General features: G+C 41.5%; 1 protein-coding gene across 7 annotated transcripts in view; it reads right to left on the reverse strand.

Moving 5' to 3' along the window:
• Positions 1-18,082, reverse strand: part of CHD7 (chromodomain helicase DNA binding protein 7) — a 190,754-nt gene that overhangs the window by 58,917 nt on the left and 113,755 nt on the right. For all 7 annotated transcript variants that reach the window (XM_070382360.1, XM_070382359.1, XM_070382355.1 and 4 more), the window contains 3 exons: positions 13,241-13,382; positions 8,346-8,483; positions 7,241-7,306 (listed from right to left, as the gene is read on the reverse strand). In XM_070382360.1, coding sequence (XP_070238461.1) covers positions 7,241-7,306; positions 8,346-8,483; positions 13,241-13,382 — 346 coding nt within the window. The remainder of the gene's footprint in view (positions 1-7,240; positions 7,307-8,345; positions 8,484-13,240; positions 13,383-18,082) is intronic.

Consider the following 18,082-nt stretch of genomic DNA (forward strand, 5'->3'; position numbering starts at 1 on the left):
ATGTGGCAGCCTGGATGGGAGGGAAGTTTGGGGGAGAATGGATACGTGTTGATATGGCTGAGTCCCTTTGCTGTTCACCTGAAACTATCACAACACTGTTAATCAGCTACATCCCAAAACAAAAAGTTTTAAAAATTAATTAAAAAATTTAAAAACATCTGGTCCTGCCCTATCATCATCCTAAAACATTTTCTTTTTTTTTAAGTATCACCAATTTTATTTATTTATTTTAAAGATTGTTTAAAATGCACACTTATTTTTTAAATTTCTATTGAATTTGTTACAATATTGCTTCTGTTTTAGGTTTTGGGTTTTTTGGCCTCAAGGCCAGTGGGTTCTCAGCTCCCCGGCCAGCATGAAACTCGCATCCCTCACACTGAAGTCTTAGCCACTGGACCACCAGGGAAGTCCCTACAGCAATGGCAGTTTCTTTTTTCTAAAAAAAATAATAATAACTTTGTTTATTTACTGTTGGCTGTGTTCAGTCTGCATTGCTGCATGAGCTGTTCTCTAGTTACGGTGAGCAGGGGCTACTCTCCAAGTGTGGTGTGCAGGCTTCTCGCTGCAGCGGCTTCTCTTGCTGCAGAACACAGGCTCCAGGGTGCGTGGGCTCAGCAGTTGCACAGGTTCAATGGTTGTGGTGCATGGGCTTAGTGGCTCTGAGGCATGTGGAATCTTCCAGGATCAGGGATCAAACCTGTGTTTCCTGTGCTGGCAGGCAGATTCTTTACCAGTGAGCCACCAAGGATGCCCCTAGAGCAACTTTTTAACCGATCTGCACAGAAAACCATCTGTGTCCCAGATTTTATTTACTTTTATTATTTTTATATCAATTTTTATTGGAGTATAGCTGATTTACAATGTTGTGACGTGTCCCAGACATTTTAGTTGTCCAAAATGAAATGTTTGCTAGATGCCTTCAGTATACACCAGCAACTACTGTATCGATAAATTCTGGTTGCTTCGAGTCCGACCGTCCCGGACTCATCTTACATTTTCCTAGCCCTAGTATTACCCGGTTCCACGCCCACATTTCAGCAATCATTTCAAGACACATTATCTTGGCATACAACCGGAGATTTCAGTAGAAAGCCAAAGATAAGACAGGGGCCATCCAAGGAGAATGAGAAGCCAGGAAGAGCCTAGATCTCATGGTGCTTCTCATAGCATATCATGAAATTTAAACCTCGAATGGAATTCAAATGTCTGGCCTGCTGTTTTAACCTTTTGATGTTAACTCTATTTCTTTCAATTCTGAAAAAGGTTTCCAAAATTACATACCTTGGAGGTAGTAAAAAGACAAGCTTTGTCCCTTCCATGCTATGTCATTTCCTGACTTCATTCTTTCAGAGTCTTCCTCCTGTATTGTCATTCCCATCTTACTCTTAAGCGGTCTCACCAACTGGAACTGCTAAGAGGGTCTCAAAGCCCACAGGATGATCTCTTGAACAAAGAGGTCATTTTCATTCTGCCTCAGTTCTGCTCCAGAAGGCTCAGACTCTTAAAGGTGTCAACACTGTGTCCCTGACTGTCACATAGACCCATTTTCTTCTTGGGATCAGCAATGCTTCAAGGGGGCGTGCTGTGAAGATCTCAACAAGAGGGTCTCGAGCTCTCTGGGAGCAGGTGATCGGGTTCCAGACCTCACTGAGCAGCAGCTGGAGCAGGTGCAGAACTGTTCCAGGTCCTAGTTCTTTGGGATGTTCTGAACTAGAACTCTGTGCTCTGTTCAGTGACCATTCATGTTGGATCATCTTCCTGCTCCCAAAACTGTAGGTAGATCCTCTTCCCGCTCCCAGAACTGTAGGTAGATCCTTTTCCTGTTCCCAAAACTGTAGATAGATCCTCTTCCCGCTCCAGAACTGTAGGTGGATCCTCTTCCTGCTCCCAGAAATGTGGGTGGATCCTCTTCCCTCTCCCAGAACTGTAGGTAGATCCCTTTCCTGTTCCCAAAACTGTAGGTAGATCCTCTTCCCGCTCCAGAACTGTAGGTGGATCCTCTTCCTGCTCCCAGAAATGTGGGTGGATCCTCTTCCCGCTCCCAGAACTGTAGGTGGATCCTCCTCCCGCTCCAAAACTGTAGGTAGATCCTCTTCCTGTTCCCAAAACTGTAGGTAGATCCTCTTCCCTCTCCCAGAACTGTAGGTAGATCCTTTTCCTGTTCCCAAAACTGTAGGTAGATCCTCTTCCCGCTCCAGAACTGTAGGTGGATCCTCTTCCTGCTCCTAGAACTGTAGGTGAATGGCCTTCCCGCTCCCAGAACTATAAGTGGATTGTCTCCCTGCTCCAGAACTGTAGGTGGAGAGCTAGAGAACTGTTTTGCCCTTCATATCATATAAATATAATTACACTGGCCTCTTCTGTTTTACTTACAGCAAAACAATGAACAAAAGTGTGTGAATTCATCAGCCCTAAGGGGCATCCTTTTAATTATTCACTAAGTGGCAGTCAGTTTGACCAGACTCCTAAGACAGTTGAAAACAGCCCAGTCCCCTATCTTCACTCCGCATGTTCAAAACTCCTTCTTCAATGGGCATATCCAATGAACAACTGAGTCCAGGCACCACCACTGTGCATGCACACACACACACACACAAAACACTCAAATTGACCGGGTGAGTCCAAAGGGCCTTTGGGGTTTTTCCATAGTCTTATGATGGAAAACCCCCACCAACTTTCTGGCCAACCCATTATCTCTAGGACAGTTACCAGTAAATTTGAGAGTGCTCTGAAGTAATTTTACATACTCAGTAGACTAGTTTTGAGAAATATGTTTATCCTTTTATTAGACGCCTAGAGTAGTCTATCAAAATCTTTATTATTCACTTGAAATTGAAAGTTCCAAATATATTAAGTTATACTTGTCCCACTGTTGCCATGAAACAGAACCTTAACCAGGCATAAATCAACTCCTCGGCCACCTGGATTCTAAAACTGCCATTCAGCAAATGATAATCCAAGCCTGAAAGACCTTTCCCAAGTACCCTATTACTAAATTAAGCAGTTGCATTGAGGAAATAAAGCTAAACTTTAGGGTGAAAAGGTGAAAATCTTATTAAATAATGCAGAAAAGAATGAGAAAGTGCCTGGATAAAAGTAACAATAAATCCATTCTTACTTCTGGCCCAACCTACTGTGTACTCTATCAGAGGTATCAAATCATGGTTTACTTAGGAAAAAAATAGGACATCATAAATACAGAATTCACTTTCAAAACTGTTTTTGACCTGATACAAAAAGGATATGAATTGTTTTCCCCCAAGGACAGATGGCTCAAGGCAGAAAGGGCTATACTATGACTCACTGTGCAAAGAGCATTAACCTTTACACAATCCAAAAGTCCATTCTTAAACCTATCTCAATATCCAAATACAAGTACCACCTATGTTCCTTCTACTGGGTCTCACGCTTGTGCATTTGGGTTTGCTGTTGTTGTTTAGTAGCTTAGTCATGTCTAACACTTTTGCAACCCTGGACTGAGGCCTGCCAGGCTCCCCTGTCCATGGGATTTCCCAGGAGAATACTAGAGTGGGTTGCCATTTTCTTCTCCAGGAGTCTTCTCCACCCAGGGATTGAACCGGTGTCTCCTGCTTTAGCAGGTGAGTTCTTTACCACTGAGTCATCAGGGAAAACCCAATGTGGGTCCAGAACAACATAAATGCCTGAGCCATCCCCATGTAACACGAGGTGCTGAACTAAGGAAGTTCTGCCAGATGAGTTCTGTGCGTTTGTATGGCTCCATCATAAGGGATGATCCTTCAGAAGCTACAGGGATGAGGTCAGCGGATTGTAAAAACCATTACCTTAGTCCCCACTACGTGTCAGCAGCGCCCAGGGGCAGCTCTGCAGCCCTCACAGCTTCCATAGTGCTGCCAGGGGGAGACAAAGGCACCTTCTCACAGCCACATCCTCAATTATTCAAGGTAATAGGAAACAGACTGGCCGGGCCAGCTAGAATCCACAGGAAAATCTCAAATTTCCTTTTGTTTCTATTTGCCACACTTTCCTCCACTGTTACTAAGGCTGATAACCAAAGTAACTATTTCGAGAACATCAGCAGTTTAAAAAGTGAGTACCTGCTAATGTTTACAATTTTCTGATGGTTTTTTATTGCCCTTTATGAAATACCAGTAATCTACAGGTAAGTCAATGAGCTCCATATTTCTTATTTTAAATCATACCTCAAGGCATGTCTCTCCTTCCAGAGAAAATTTCCCATTACTTTTCTTCATCCTAAAATTCACCAATTCAACAAACACTCTACTACCCTCAAATACAATTACAGTGATTTTTAATCTCTGGTGATAAGATGAGCCTGGTCATCTCTAAATGGTAGTAATACCTATTCCTAAACTGGGGGTAGCTTTCTTTTAAGGGTAGGAAAGAAGGAAAAAACTAGCCCTATAGTGCGCAAGACAGAAAGAAAAAGCAATGCCCTCCATCATGTATAGTCTAAGTAGCTCTGAGTAATAGAGCTGATTATAATTTGCAACCCCCAAACCTGCTGACTATGCCTACCAAAGCACTATCAATTGAATGAAAATTAATATATCCCATGCAAACCACAGGTTATTTACTCAAAACAAGTCACTTCCATTCAGTGAAGGGGATTATGCTTTATAGTATGTCAAGCATTTACATTCTGCCATATATCTACAATTCACAAATTAACAATTCTAGAGTTATTAGAAGGACTAAAACACAACCTTTCTAATTAGGTTAATAGTGCTCGTTTCTGCTTGAACAGGAGTGAAATTTGGTTGAGATCTTATATTCATCAGAGAGGAAATTCTCAAGGTCAAAGAGTCACCAGGTAGGTAATTCCATATATCTTCATTCTCTACACTCATTTCGAAAATATCTTTTGTTTTAACTTTTTATTTTGTATTGGGATATAGCCAATGAACAATGTCGTGACAGTTTCAGGTGAAGAGCGAAGAGACTCAGCCACACACACACATTCTGTGCATGGGATTTTGATCCGATGACACCCTCGGTTGGTAATAAAATATCCGTTCCATTTCACTGCAGTGAGCTGGGCTTGTGTCTCCCTGTCTGACTGAATACTCTGGCTCAGCATCACCCAGCAGAGCTCTCTGCACCATCCTGAAAATATCCTGACATGTTGCTTTTATTTTCATATGAACCAGAATGCTATCTTCTGATAAAAGTCTATGCCTTGAATAACACAATAGAACAGCAAAACAGTACTGGAGCAAAGGCAAAGAAGAATTTACCACTGGCACAATACCATTTCAAGGATCTCTAGAAAGTATCTGAAGAGTTGTTGTTAAGTCACTAAGCTGTGTCTGACTCTTTGTGACCTCCTGAACTGTAGCATACCAGGCTTCCCTGTCCTTCACTATCTCCCTGAGTTTGCTCAAACTCATGTCAATTGAGTTGGTGATGCCATCCAACCATCTCATCCTTTGTCGCTCCCTTTTTATCCTGTCCTCAATCTTTCCCAGCATCAGGGTCTTTTCCAAAGAATCAGCTCTTCACATCAGGTGGTCAAAGTACTGGAGCTTCAGCTTTAGCAACAGTCCTTCCAATGAGCATTCAGGCTTGATCTTTAGGATTGACTGGTTTGATCTCCTTGCTGTCCAAGGTATTCTCAAGAGTCTTCTCCAGCAACACAATTTGAAAGCATCACTTCTTTGGTGCTCAGCCTTCCTTATGGTCCAACTCTCACATCTGTACATGCTTCCTGGAAAAAGCACAGCTTTGACTATACAGACCTTTGTTGGCAAAGGGGTATCTCTGCCTTTCAATATATTATCTAGGTTTGTCATAGCTTTTCTTCCAAGGTGCAAGCATCTTTTAATTTTGTGGCTGCAGTCATCATCAGCAGTGATTTTGGAGTCCAAGAAAATAAAATCTATTACTGTTTCCGCTTTTTCCCTATCTGTTTACCATGGATGCCATGATCTTCCGTTTTTGAATGCTGAACGATTTTTTGAATGCTGAGTTTTAAGCCAACATTTTCAAAGATTTCACCTTCATCAAGAGGCTCTTAAATATTTCCTATCTGATAAACCCAGGAGTTCACTTTAAATCTTGTAATTCCTCCACTCCTCATCTCTCTCACTGGAAGTTACACTTTGTATACACTTTACATTTTTTTTCCCCCCAGGAAAAAAAAAAGGCTTATTTTACATGTCAAAACAATGAGGCTATACTTCCACACACCTTGAAAGCGAAGAAAAAGAAATAACTGTGCACTTGATGATGATTCAAGCCGGAAGACAGACACTTATACCTAAAGGAGACCATCTCTAGAGACAAACAAACCAAACACCGTTTGCTAGAACATGTAAATGACCTGGATGCCTATGTACTCCTTCAGACTAAAGCATTTTCTCAAACTGATGGAAAACGGGAAAGGTTGACAGGGAGTCTCCCTCAGTAACAGGCGCAGTGTTCCTGGAATTCATTGTCACAGTGTGTGTGCCCCTCAGGGACAAGGGCACCAGGCTAACAGAGGATACTTAGGGCTCGCCTTCAGGAATCAACATGAATTTCAAACAATTTGGAAGGATAAGGTATATTATCTTCAAAAATTATACTGAAAATATTTCAGTATTTCACTTCTGCAGTAACAAAAAAGAAATACTAGGGAATATTTCAATTGCATATGAAAGGACTTTCCTGGCAGTCCAGTGCTTAAGACTCTGCTCTTTCACTCTAGGTGGTACAGGTTCGATCCCTAGTTAGGGAAACTAGGATCCCACGCACTGCAAGGCACGACTGAAACAAACAAACAAAATCCCCCATCAAACAAACAAGCAAAAAAAGAAATTAGAATTCAACTGCACATGAAAAAATACTGTGAAAAGTATGAGAAAACAGCTACTTGCTAAAATGATAAAGAGAGCTTCCAGGGTTGGGGAGTGGGAGTAGGGACCTTCCTAAGAGAGATGACAGATTGATGTCTATGATTTTTTTTGAATAATATTTATGAAATAGGCAGCCTATGAGTCCTATACATTTCTTTTGAGATGTTTTGAGTTCCTGCCTATTCTAAATGCGGTAGTAAAGCACTGACTGATACATCTTAATTTCATTTGGGGTTAAATATCCCAAAGATTGATATTGGACTAATATCAATTAGACAGGATTAGAACCACCAGCAGAAGTTTTATTTTACAATAGTGAAATTTTTAAAAGGAAAATGTAAAACAAAAAATAATTTTGAGTCACACGCACACCACAAGTTTTGATGACTCCACATGGCGCTTACCTGTTTTTTTACTGAACGACTGCTCATAATTTTTTCTACCACTGGACCATCTGCATCAACAGATTCCTAAAAAATAAAGCAGAAGGAATGACTGCAAACAGAGAGCATGTCATTCTAAGCTATAAAAGTGAGAAACCATTCCCTTTTGCATCTCCCTCCAAACCCTTTAAATTCATACCCTTTAAATCACTGGGCAGGATCGCCAGTGGGAAACACGATTGAAAAGAACAAAAATCTCCCTCTATAGAAAGGCAAAATGGAAGATCTGTGTTTATTACTTGCGATTATGTGGTTTAATTGCATGGACTAGCATGGGTCCCCAAAGCCAAGGAGCATTCAGAAACTCCAGCTGCCAAGAGAAATGATCTCTGCATGATGGCAAAGACCTGCCTTCTCCCTGTCTGGACCCATGGGGTAAATATACTCATCATTCTGTTATTGTAGGCAGCTTTGATCTACGGAGGTCACACAAAACGTTACAGAACAACCTGACAGAGTGCAAATTACCAAATGAATTACAAAACTGCATTTAATATATTTTTCAGTGGGTTACCAGTTTGTTAACTAAAGCACAGTGATGGTAGGAAGAGGACTTTGGGGGGGGGGGGCGGGAGATCTTCACAATAATCAATCCTCCATCACTACCCATATTTTACAAGCTCTTTTATCCATCATTTACATTGCATGGAGAATAAAGTATGCCCTGCTGGGTACTACATGGCAGTAATTTCATAAAGGGGTTCTTATGATGCTGAGCAGCAGGAGACAAGCCTGAGTGGCTTATTAAAGTCCCAGAAGCTATACAGCACTGAACTCTCGAAGGGAAATTCAGTCTCCCTGCAGCCCAGCTCTGACTCATCCTCAACAGGGACCATCAATTCTCCAAAGCGGTGTCAAATTGTGTATCACAGGCTCACACTAAAATAAATTTCAGTGAACAGAGTTTTTTAAAAAACCTACTTCTAAACCACTGATTTCCCAAAGTATGTTCACCAACACGAGACGGATGTCCAACACTTCAAATGAACTTCTCAGATACCAGCTATAAAATCTCCAGCCTATTCTTTGAAATGTACGCGGGAACCCCACACACCTGGTCGCTCACCTGTGGCTCTGACTGTGAGGTGGTGGAGGGGGAGTCTCTCCCAGCAGCATCTGCGTCATCGGCCTCCTCATCAGAGATCTTGAACTCCAAGTCCTCGGTGTATCGCTTTCTCTTCACTTGCCTGCTGGACCGTCGTTTCTAAAACAAAACCCACCCGGGAGGGCTTAGAAAGCTGATGCTTATTTCTGTTTCTTAGAATGGCAAGGGTATATTTATATTATAAAACAACAATGATCTTAAAGAAAAGTCAGTGACTATAACCTTGTAAATCACACAAGACATCACATTGGCAACAAATATGATGGGAAAGGGGTTAATCTGAAGTCAGACACCTGGCAGGTCAAGGTCCTGCCACTTCCGGCTACGTGGCCTTTAACTGCGCAACGGTAGTAACACCACATCTTCCTCCTCATTCAGGTGGTGAGTTGCTCAAAAGTGAAGGCAATACTGAAGCTGGGTGGTGGATATATAAGACTTCATTAGGCCATCCTATTTTTGTATATTTAAAAAAATTTTTTTTTCATGATAAAAAGTCTAAAAAAACTGAAGGCATTAGAAGATACTTTGTGAATTATAAAGTTCTATATAACTACAGTTAGGTTATTATCCAAGGTACCAATAAGATTTCAGAGGTCCATTTAAATAGAAGGTGTGCATTTTAATCTTGGTCCTAAAAGAACATTTCTGAAGAGATGAAGGACTGAATGGTAGAATTTATGAGCAACTATGATAAGGAACTTTACTTTTAAAAGTTTGGACTGCACTAATTAAAATGCAAAGGACTGTTAACAGTATTAGTAGGAACACTGGCAAGATGCTGTCTCATCCAGTGGTCAAAGTAGAACCTAATACACTTTTGCAGGACCAGTGTGGTCAAAATGTAAAATCTGCCCACTCATCCTGGCAAGCAAACTCCTAGGAAGCTACAGGATGCATCCAGAAGACAAATGATTAACTAAAAAGAAAAGCAAGTCACATAACAATTGGTTGCTTACAATTCTAAGATTAGAAAAACCTTGTGTATCTATCTGCATGTGTGGCCCATCAATATATTAACTCCTCCAGAGAAACACACTGCATATCTTGTTTACTTTCCTATGACCCAATGAATATTTGTTTAAAAAAAATTAATGTATATGTGCATGTTTTCAATAATAGGAAAAAAATCTGAAAAGACACAACACACTGTTAAAGCTATTAATTCTGGGGAGTGAAATAAATGCAGCAGAAGGAAAGATTCTGCACTTTTCGTTCAAAACAATTCTAGACTGCTTGACCTATTTGATATACAAATAGGTTTGTCTGTTAATTAAAAATGGAGATAAATAACTTTCTCATTAATGTGTGTATGTGATAAAATCTAAGCTAACTCTAAAATGACTTGTGTAAGTTTTAAATCACTGACCAAGACAAGACTATTACAGATGAGCTGGCAAAGCACACAGAATAAAAAGAATATGGAGAAAAGTAACACTGATACAAACTGCTTTCTAAGAGTTATGAAGAAAACTTTCTGAAGAGCCTTGTAAGGTTTTTAAAGTTGGGACAGTAAGGCAGAGAGAAGCAAATCACCCCACCACATGGACCTCAGGAGGTATGGGCCAGAGACCGACAGGGCCCAAGTCGGGACCACCAAGCTCCAACACCCTGTACCATAGAATGGGACCCACTGCATTTTACTGTATTAAGTCTGTGATTCCCTTGCTCTCAAAAGAGGGTGGGAGGCCGCTCACAATACAACTGGTACAACAGGAGCAACAGATGGGTCATTGGAGACTGTGAACTTTTAGCTCTACATCTAGGTATTGGGGGGAGTTGGGGGGGGCATCCAAATTCTGACTTTCCCCTTTGACCTCCCTCTCCTCTCCGGAATAACCAATTCCATGTGGAGGTGACACAGAGGCCAGCGGGGGTCCTGCCACAGCCCATCCTGCCCCACGTCACCTTGTGAGTCCTGGCACTGTGTGTCCCCATGAGAATGAGCCTGGTCCCTCACTGTGTGACCTTAAGTGCATTGTTTTAGGGACCTCAGTTTCCCGATCTGTAGAATAGGGGTAATGGTAGTAGCTGCCTCATAAGTATGCTGTGACGATCACAGAAGGAAATTCACTGGAAGCATTCAAAATGGTGCATTCAAAACATGCTAATGCTACATGCAATCAGTAGCATTACGGTCATCAGCAACTAGCTCCACTTTTGCAAGGAAAGTCAGGAAGCAGTGAGGCTCTAAAGCCAGGCTGCATTACACAGCCTCCTTCCTCTCTTCCCACAGCTCATCTGAAGTAACTCCTCTTCTGCCTCATTTTATCACCTCCCACTTCTGGCTGTCAATTTCTTTAAGATGCAAGAGCCTATTATCAGGAACAACATTTTAATTTGGTGAGATTTAGCATAATCTCTGTATTTCATTTGATGTATCAATTTCGCTAAATGGAAACGGATTAATCTTTATTTTCATCTTTATGTCATTACTGTAAGGAGAATGTGCTACGAATGACACATCTGTGATGCTTTATCAGGTTTCCGTGGCTGGGGCCATTCTGCCCCAGGATTCTTTCAGTGCAAGTAACTAAACGTCCTTAGTTTAGTTAGAGTCTAAGACAGAGTCTAAGACAAATCCACTTTAAACCCCACTTTGATAATGAAGAAATGTTCCAGTGCAATAAGACAGGGACTTTTTTTTTATATAGAAATGTATGTATGGTGAATATAACTTTTATAATCAAAGTTTCTCCTCATATCAACTTTGTCTTACATAAGGGTAAAAAATATACAGTTAGAACTCAATTTTCTCAACTGTTTAAATGTTATATGGCTTCTCTACCTTTTAAATAATAACTGATCTTAAGTTCATTTATTTTGGGTATCAAGGTTCCTTTTCCAATTTCCCAACATAAAATAATTTATTACATAATAGGCTTCTTTAAGATCTCTTAGATTATTATTTAAAAGATTTGGGGAGTATGGATAATTCAGTTGATGTTTGAGAGAAAACAACAAAATTCTGTAAAGCAATTATCCTTCAATTAAAAAAGAAAAAAAAAGATTGAGAGGGGATCAAAATAAAATGTAAGAATTGCACTTAAAGCTCAAAACTTTTGAATTAACACAAAAATAACTTGTTAAACTTGGATTGTTTTAAGAATTTTCTTATAGCTAAAATAGGTATACTGAAGAGGAGATTTAAATGTGTTGTCACAATCTCACTATGGCAGTACTTTGTGACAATTTTCAGTTGGGTAAAAGAAAAAATAAGACATGGCATTTACTGGAGTTTAAACAAATCAATCATAAAACTCAAGAACTACACGCCCTTTACTGAAGCGTGTGCGACAGGAAGAAACACAACAAACCAGCAGGCAGCATCACTTCCTGTGCGGAGACACAGGAGGGACACTGAGAAAGAGTGACTTGTGTAGTTACTGACTTCAGCTGTGCAGCCCAGGACAGTTCAGCACCAGCCAATGAGAAAGGATGCATCGATGTCCCTTTGCATTGATTAGCATTTTCTATAAGTGAAATGCAGAAGGGGAAAAAAAAAAACACAAAACACTGGTATTTCATAAAGCCCATTTGGGTCTGCATTAATACAAATGGATTTTTAAGATTCAGTAGTGTTTGTGAAAGAACTACAGAATTTTCTTGACCTGTGTGAAAGTCTTCTTCATATTGTCCAAATACTACTACATGAAGGTCCTAGTTTAAGCAAAGACAATTCGGGGGGAAAAAAACTACCTGTGAGCATAAAAATTAAACTCAAAATCATTAAAAATAGCTTAAAACTCCCTAAACAATTAAAATATCTACTCACCTCCCCCATATCCTTTCACTGACACACATTCATTCATTCATTCATTCATTCATTCTCTCTTTCCCCCTTTCAGGTCCTCTTAGGTTAGGTCATTCTGTGACTTTATCGGTAACAGGGAGTTCTAGTTAAACACACACACACAAACAAAAGCTATCTGAAATTCTTTAGCACAGAGCTGTATATTGCAAGTACTTTGTTTCTAACTTTGAAGCAAATTAGTAGGTACAAGGAGTACTAAATATGCACCAAACCATTAGAAAAGGTCAAACTTGCTTCCAGGGGCTGCTTTCTATCCTGGCAGGATGCTCAGTAACTGCTCCTTGACAGCGGAGATGTCATTCACAGAAGCCACGTTCCCAGGCACCCCAGAGGACCACGCTGGCATGCTTCCAGGGAACGTAACAAGGAAATAATGTTCAACAGTCACGTGGAGGGATCCCTTACTTACAGTCCTCTCAGTGGAGGCAGTATGCTTTATACGCAAGAACCTGAATTCCTGATGTTTATTTCAGGGCCAGTCTTTCGACTGATTCCTATAACACTGTCCAAAAGTCAGAAGAACCTAACACTGGACAATTGTGCAGAGCTGCCATCCAGAAAGTCACTCAGTTGGTTCACAGAAACTTTAGTATTACACAAACACATCTCGACTCTGACCGTCGGATGTCAGAAACCTTAAGATGAGGTACAGATTACATCTTCAACTTTGTTCTGCAATATAATTGACAGGGAACCAAACTTAGGAGAAATTTAGAAATGTGGATGAAGCTCTTAATGAACCAATGTATTAAGAATACATTAACACTAACATATACATAAACATCAAAAGATACCTTCACAGAAATAAATGTAAAGAGCCTGTTTTATTTATCATAGAGTCAAAGATGGCAAAAACATGAAGTCAGGAGTTTAATTTCGGGCAGGCCGCCCAGATCTCATCACAATGGATATAATGTTCCAGACAACAAAAACCCATCTTTACAGCAGCTCTATAACAAAGACAGGTAGGTCCAGTGCACTTGATATGCAGCTACAGTTACCCACGCTCAACAACCATGGCTCAGGATCAGAATAAAGGTATTACCTGAACACCTGGGTCTTCATCGTCTTCGGGAGGAGGGGATGGTGGGGGTGTTTTGTCCAAGTCTGAATTTTCAGAACCTTCTGTTTTTCCCTTGTTGACCTTTTTCTTCAAAGCACTTGCTTCTGCATCAGGTTTCTTGTTACTAGAATTCAAAGTGGATCACTTAGTGTTCACTTTTTCATGAGGTATCCACACGCCCCATGCCTCTGTTTCCCACACAAACATCCCCGAAGTATCAATAACCGTGGATAAATCAATGCATGTTGGCCATCGAGAGTTACAGTACTTACTCTCAATTAATTTTTACAGCAAAACCCCATACCCATGACCTTCGGCAAATATCTGACCTAATTAAAAAGCAACGGCATGCAAAAACTGCTAATAGTCACACAGAGTACATTTGTTCATCGAGACAATGAACAGTCTCTGCCAATACAGCAAGCCCTGATGAAAAATCAGATTAAGAAGTTGTTTTGCTATCAAGTTTTTAAGGCACCAGACTATGTTTTTAAAACTTTCAAGGAAAGCTAGAACATAATGATCATTTCTTCGTATCTCCTGCGGATAGCTTTAAATACTCCTAAGTCCTTTTCTTGACCAGTAGTATTGCATGTCCTCTTTTACATCATTCAGCTACATTTTAATCCAAGTTATAATCTTTTAAAATATAACAAAATATATAACAATTTCCTCTTCTACACAGTTTTATTTAATGCTGTGTTCTTAAGTAAATATAAGCTTTATTTTGGTGCTAGGCGTTTTTTTTAAGGTGTCACAATAGCCTGTTTTTCAAAAGCTAGGTCTCCAAAATACAAAAACATAGCAGAGTGACCCCAATAATTCAAGTTCACGATCCATAGCATGTTTCCATCAAAGGTTAACAGGATTTGAATGTTACCAAAGTCAAAAGACAAGAATGAACTGTAAGAAAAAGAAAAAAAAGATTTTAAATTTAAGTCTAACATCACGTTTAGAACCTTTATTTGCCATTCTTTTAGAATGCACTCTGAGTGCCACCTTTCACAGCAATTTCCAAACCAGCCTCAAGGTTTCCTAACATTGTTTATTATCATTTATTATCCAACATTTAAAACAATCCAACCTCAGTAACTATTACTTTTTACCATTGAAAACAAAAGATACATTTCAAAAACCTTTAAAAAGTTTGAGCTTGTAAATTCCTAAAAAAAATATGCTGCCAGAATGCATTAAGTAGCATTTCTATTTCAGTCCCAACTATTACAAAAGGAAAAGAGGCCAGGATACCTACATGCTTTAATTTCAGTAAAGCACATGTCATGTAAAATATTTCAAAAGTATGTGTTAATATAATTGCACACCTAAAAGGGATTTTTGTAACGAATAAATAAGATATTTGATAATACTAAAGTAGTCATTTTCAAATCCTCAGAGCTTGTTTTTTATTTTGTGGTGTTAATATCTTAGCCTAGTAAATAGCCACATAAGGAAAAAACTTACAACGATTCAAGATTATAGCAAACAGCAGTTAGGTTTACAGACTTATTTTTAATTAAAAAAAAAAAAAGGCAGTGTCCTAAAAACTTTAGGCCCCCGAAAGATCCACAGAAAGCATAACATTTTTTAAATTAAAAAAAAAAAAATCCATACAAGAGTTCCTCATCCAACTATCCCAGTGTTTATGCTACACATGGACAGCAGTCTCCCCTACTATGAGGCTCCATTCCCAGCATTTATTTCCGCTCTAACTGCCACAAATTATACAATACTACAGCTGAACGCTGGGCCCCTTTCCTTTCATCTGCACGCCAAGAGCAATCAGATTACCCTGGTAACCAGCGGTCACATGACCAGCACCTGCTCTTTTGGCTGGATGCCACTGACTAAAGCCATCTGCTTCCCTCAATCAGCTTTCAAACATTCTCAACACCTGCGCTGCAGTGTTTTGTGGTTTCTTTTATCAAATCAGTGCAAAACTGCTTCCAAAACTTTACATATTTCTCAAATTTGTTTAATCAGAGGTAGGCCTGTCACGGAGTTGAACAGCTGCCAGGTAAAGCAAGTTGGCGGCTTGTCCTCTGCCCGTGCCCTCTCCACCCTGGAGTGCAGGACACCATTTGATTTACTGGGGTTACTGCACCCAGGGTGAACCATCCTCCAGGAGAGAAAGGCTCGCTGTTCCGGAGCCTGCTGGAGCCCAGGTCTGAGGAGATGTCAATCTGCCGAAGAAGAGACATGCGCATGCTTTTCCATCTGTCCTTGGCTGGGGACGCGCCCCATGGAAGCTCTGAGACCACCCGAGGTCGGACAGGACCCCTCCAAGCGCATGGACAGATCGCCAGCAGCACAGGGAAGTGCCCACCCCAGCTCCGATGACTGGAGGATTTCTAATCTCAGTAGATCCTGTGTTGTTCATGCTGCTCAGAGGCAGCTAAGCGTTTCCTTGCTAACATCTTCTCATGACATCAACATATAAACCAGGAACACACGAAGAAGTCAAATGCTACAAAGTCTTCATGTCACCCCAACACACGACAATCAAGGACCAGATTGCCTTTGCCACTATTTTGCAGTAAGCTCACTTGGACTTTCAACTGTTACATTAAAACTGCTTTGCCCCCAAAAAACCAGAATCAGAATTTTTTTTTCCCCAGCCAATGAGGGTAATCAGAGCACTGATTTCAGACAGCCCTCAGTTCACGTTCCAACTTTGTCACTGCTAACCTGTCTGTGATCCTGGATACATCTTTAAATTTCCCTATGTCTTTCCCTGAGCTTCAGTTTACTCATCTACGAAATGAAGTTACTAATTACACCCTGCTCCAAGACTTGATCTTTCCAGCGCCTGGCACCCACGGCTGAGAACTGTTCTCTGACTGTGGCAGAATAAGCAGAGGACACTTAAGGACAAGCCACACCACATTGTGACCGCTTCATCTAAGCCACTTGAAGAGAAGGAACATCCCGTATCAACAGAGCTCAACACCAGCTCAAAGGACAAACGAGCAGACCAGCCCAGCAGCCACTGCTATAGTATAGACACATATCACATCCCACCGTGACTATCACAACACCCAGACTCCTGGAAAAAGGACACAAATCCCAGGGCCACAGCCGGGACTCAGATGTGTGAGGTTCAAAACTGATCTTTCGTGATGTCAAAACCAAAACATACACATTCCTCTTCCAAGTTATAATCCAGAGAGTTTGAGCGCATGGAGAGGGCAGCTCTTCTGGTAGGGGAGAAGGGAATGGTATTAACAAGGATGTTACACCCCTTGACCAGACACTATGAGGTGGGGGAAGAGACCCCTGGGCTACTTGGCGCAGATCTACAACCTTACGGCGCCTCCAACAGCTGCAGTGCTGGCCTTGGCCCGGTGCCCCATCAGCAAGGATGGTGAGGAAAACTGGGCTGCATGGGGTCCCCCTGAGTGGCCTCCATGGAGAAGCCACATCTGTCCTCAGGCCTACCCTAGACCAGCTCTGCCCACCTCCTTCCCCGAGCTCTGAGCTGCGGTCCTGCCACCTGAACAATACCTGCAAACCCATCCTCCGGGCACCACCAGGGCAGCTGGCTCACAGGCAAACCTGACCGAGTCATTCTGCTGAAGTCCAGTCCCACATGTATTGACGTCTGAGATTCTGCACGCAGCTTTTACAGTTGGCGACGTCAACTTTCTTTTTCTACACTTTCCCACATCCTAAACCCCCCATCCTCCACCCTATGGATACACAGAAGCACTTTTGAAATCATACACATGTCTCCTCAACCTCCACTGCCCCTCGCTTACTCATCCACAAGGCTCAGGTGGACATCACTCACTCAGAGAACCATTTTCTGGCCACCAAAGTCTGGATTAGTCAGATCGCACACCCTCTACATGCCACACGACACATCCCACACACAAGGGATATTTAAAACACAACCCTGGGGGCTAACATGACTGCAATGCAGGGAAACCGAGGCACTATGTGGGTATGTTTTTCTCCAAATATCCTGTAAGCTTGAGAAGGAGCTGTGTCTTATTTATCTCTGTACTCCTCATGTCTGGTCAGGTGAGGTTAGCTGAGTGATTTAACTAAACAGTAAAAGTAACAGGGAAAACAACAAACACCTACACAGTCCGGACTATTTGCAGCTCAAGCTCTCTGGTTGCCAACGCATTTACGATAACCCCACACAGATTCTATCTTTACGAAGCTCAGTAAAGAGAGGCTAAAGTACTGCCCAAATAGAGTGAAACCTAGCAATGCCTCAAACCCTGTACATCTTTATACTTCCCCTCTGTACTCACACAAGTTCTTTCATTTCCTGATCCTTATCGCCCATCATTACTGGTGTGGCCGAGATGTAGGGCCGCCCCTTCGTCAAGTTGGGCGGGCCCCTGTATTCTTGGAAAGGGGACTTCTTTCTGGGGATGCTGCTGGCGGTTGGCAGGGCCACTGTCCCTCCACCAGCTTTACTCACATGTCACGTTTCACCATGAGAGGCAGGTCATGGTGGTGGGCAGAAGGAAGTGCTCAGGGTCGATGGCTGAGTGACACTTTGGTCACCTTGACAGACTGAGCTCTAAAGTTCTGTTCCCCGCCCCACGTGATCAAAGCCTGTACCACCCTGATGAGAACTCCGAGAAACAAGTGGTGGGTTCAGAGAGGAGGAATTTACAAAAGAGGATCAGCCCCTCAGAAGGATGGTATTCAGCATGTGGCTGTAAGAGTTCACAGCCATGGGCCAAGGGATGGTCCCTGGAAAGGGGCTGGACACATAAATCCCAGCTCAGATCAGCACATGAACAATGAAGACTGTCTTTGGTGAGAAACAGTACAGGTTTTTTAAACAAAACTTTTATGCAAAGGACC

Source organism: Bos mutus, chromosome 14 (assembly GCF_027580195.1).
Source record: "Bos mutus isolate GX-2022 chromosome 14, NWIPB_WYAK_1.1, whole genome shotgun sequence".
In the NCBI taxonomy this organism is placed as follows: domain Eukaryota; kingdom Metazoa; phylum Chordata; class Mammalia; order Artiodactyla; family Bovidae; genus Bos; species Bos mutus.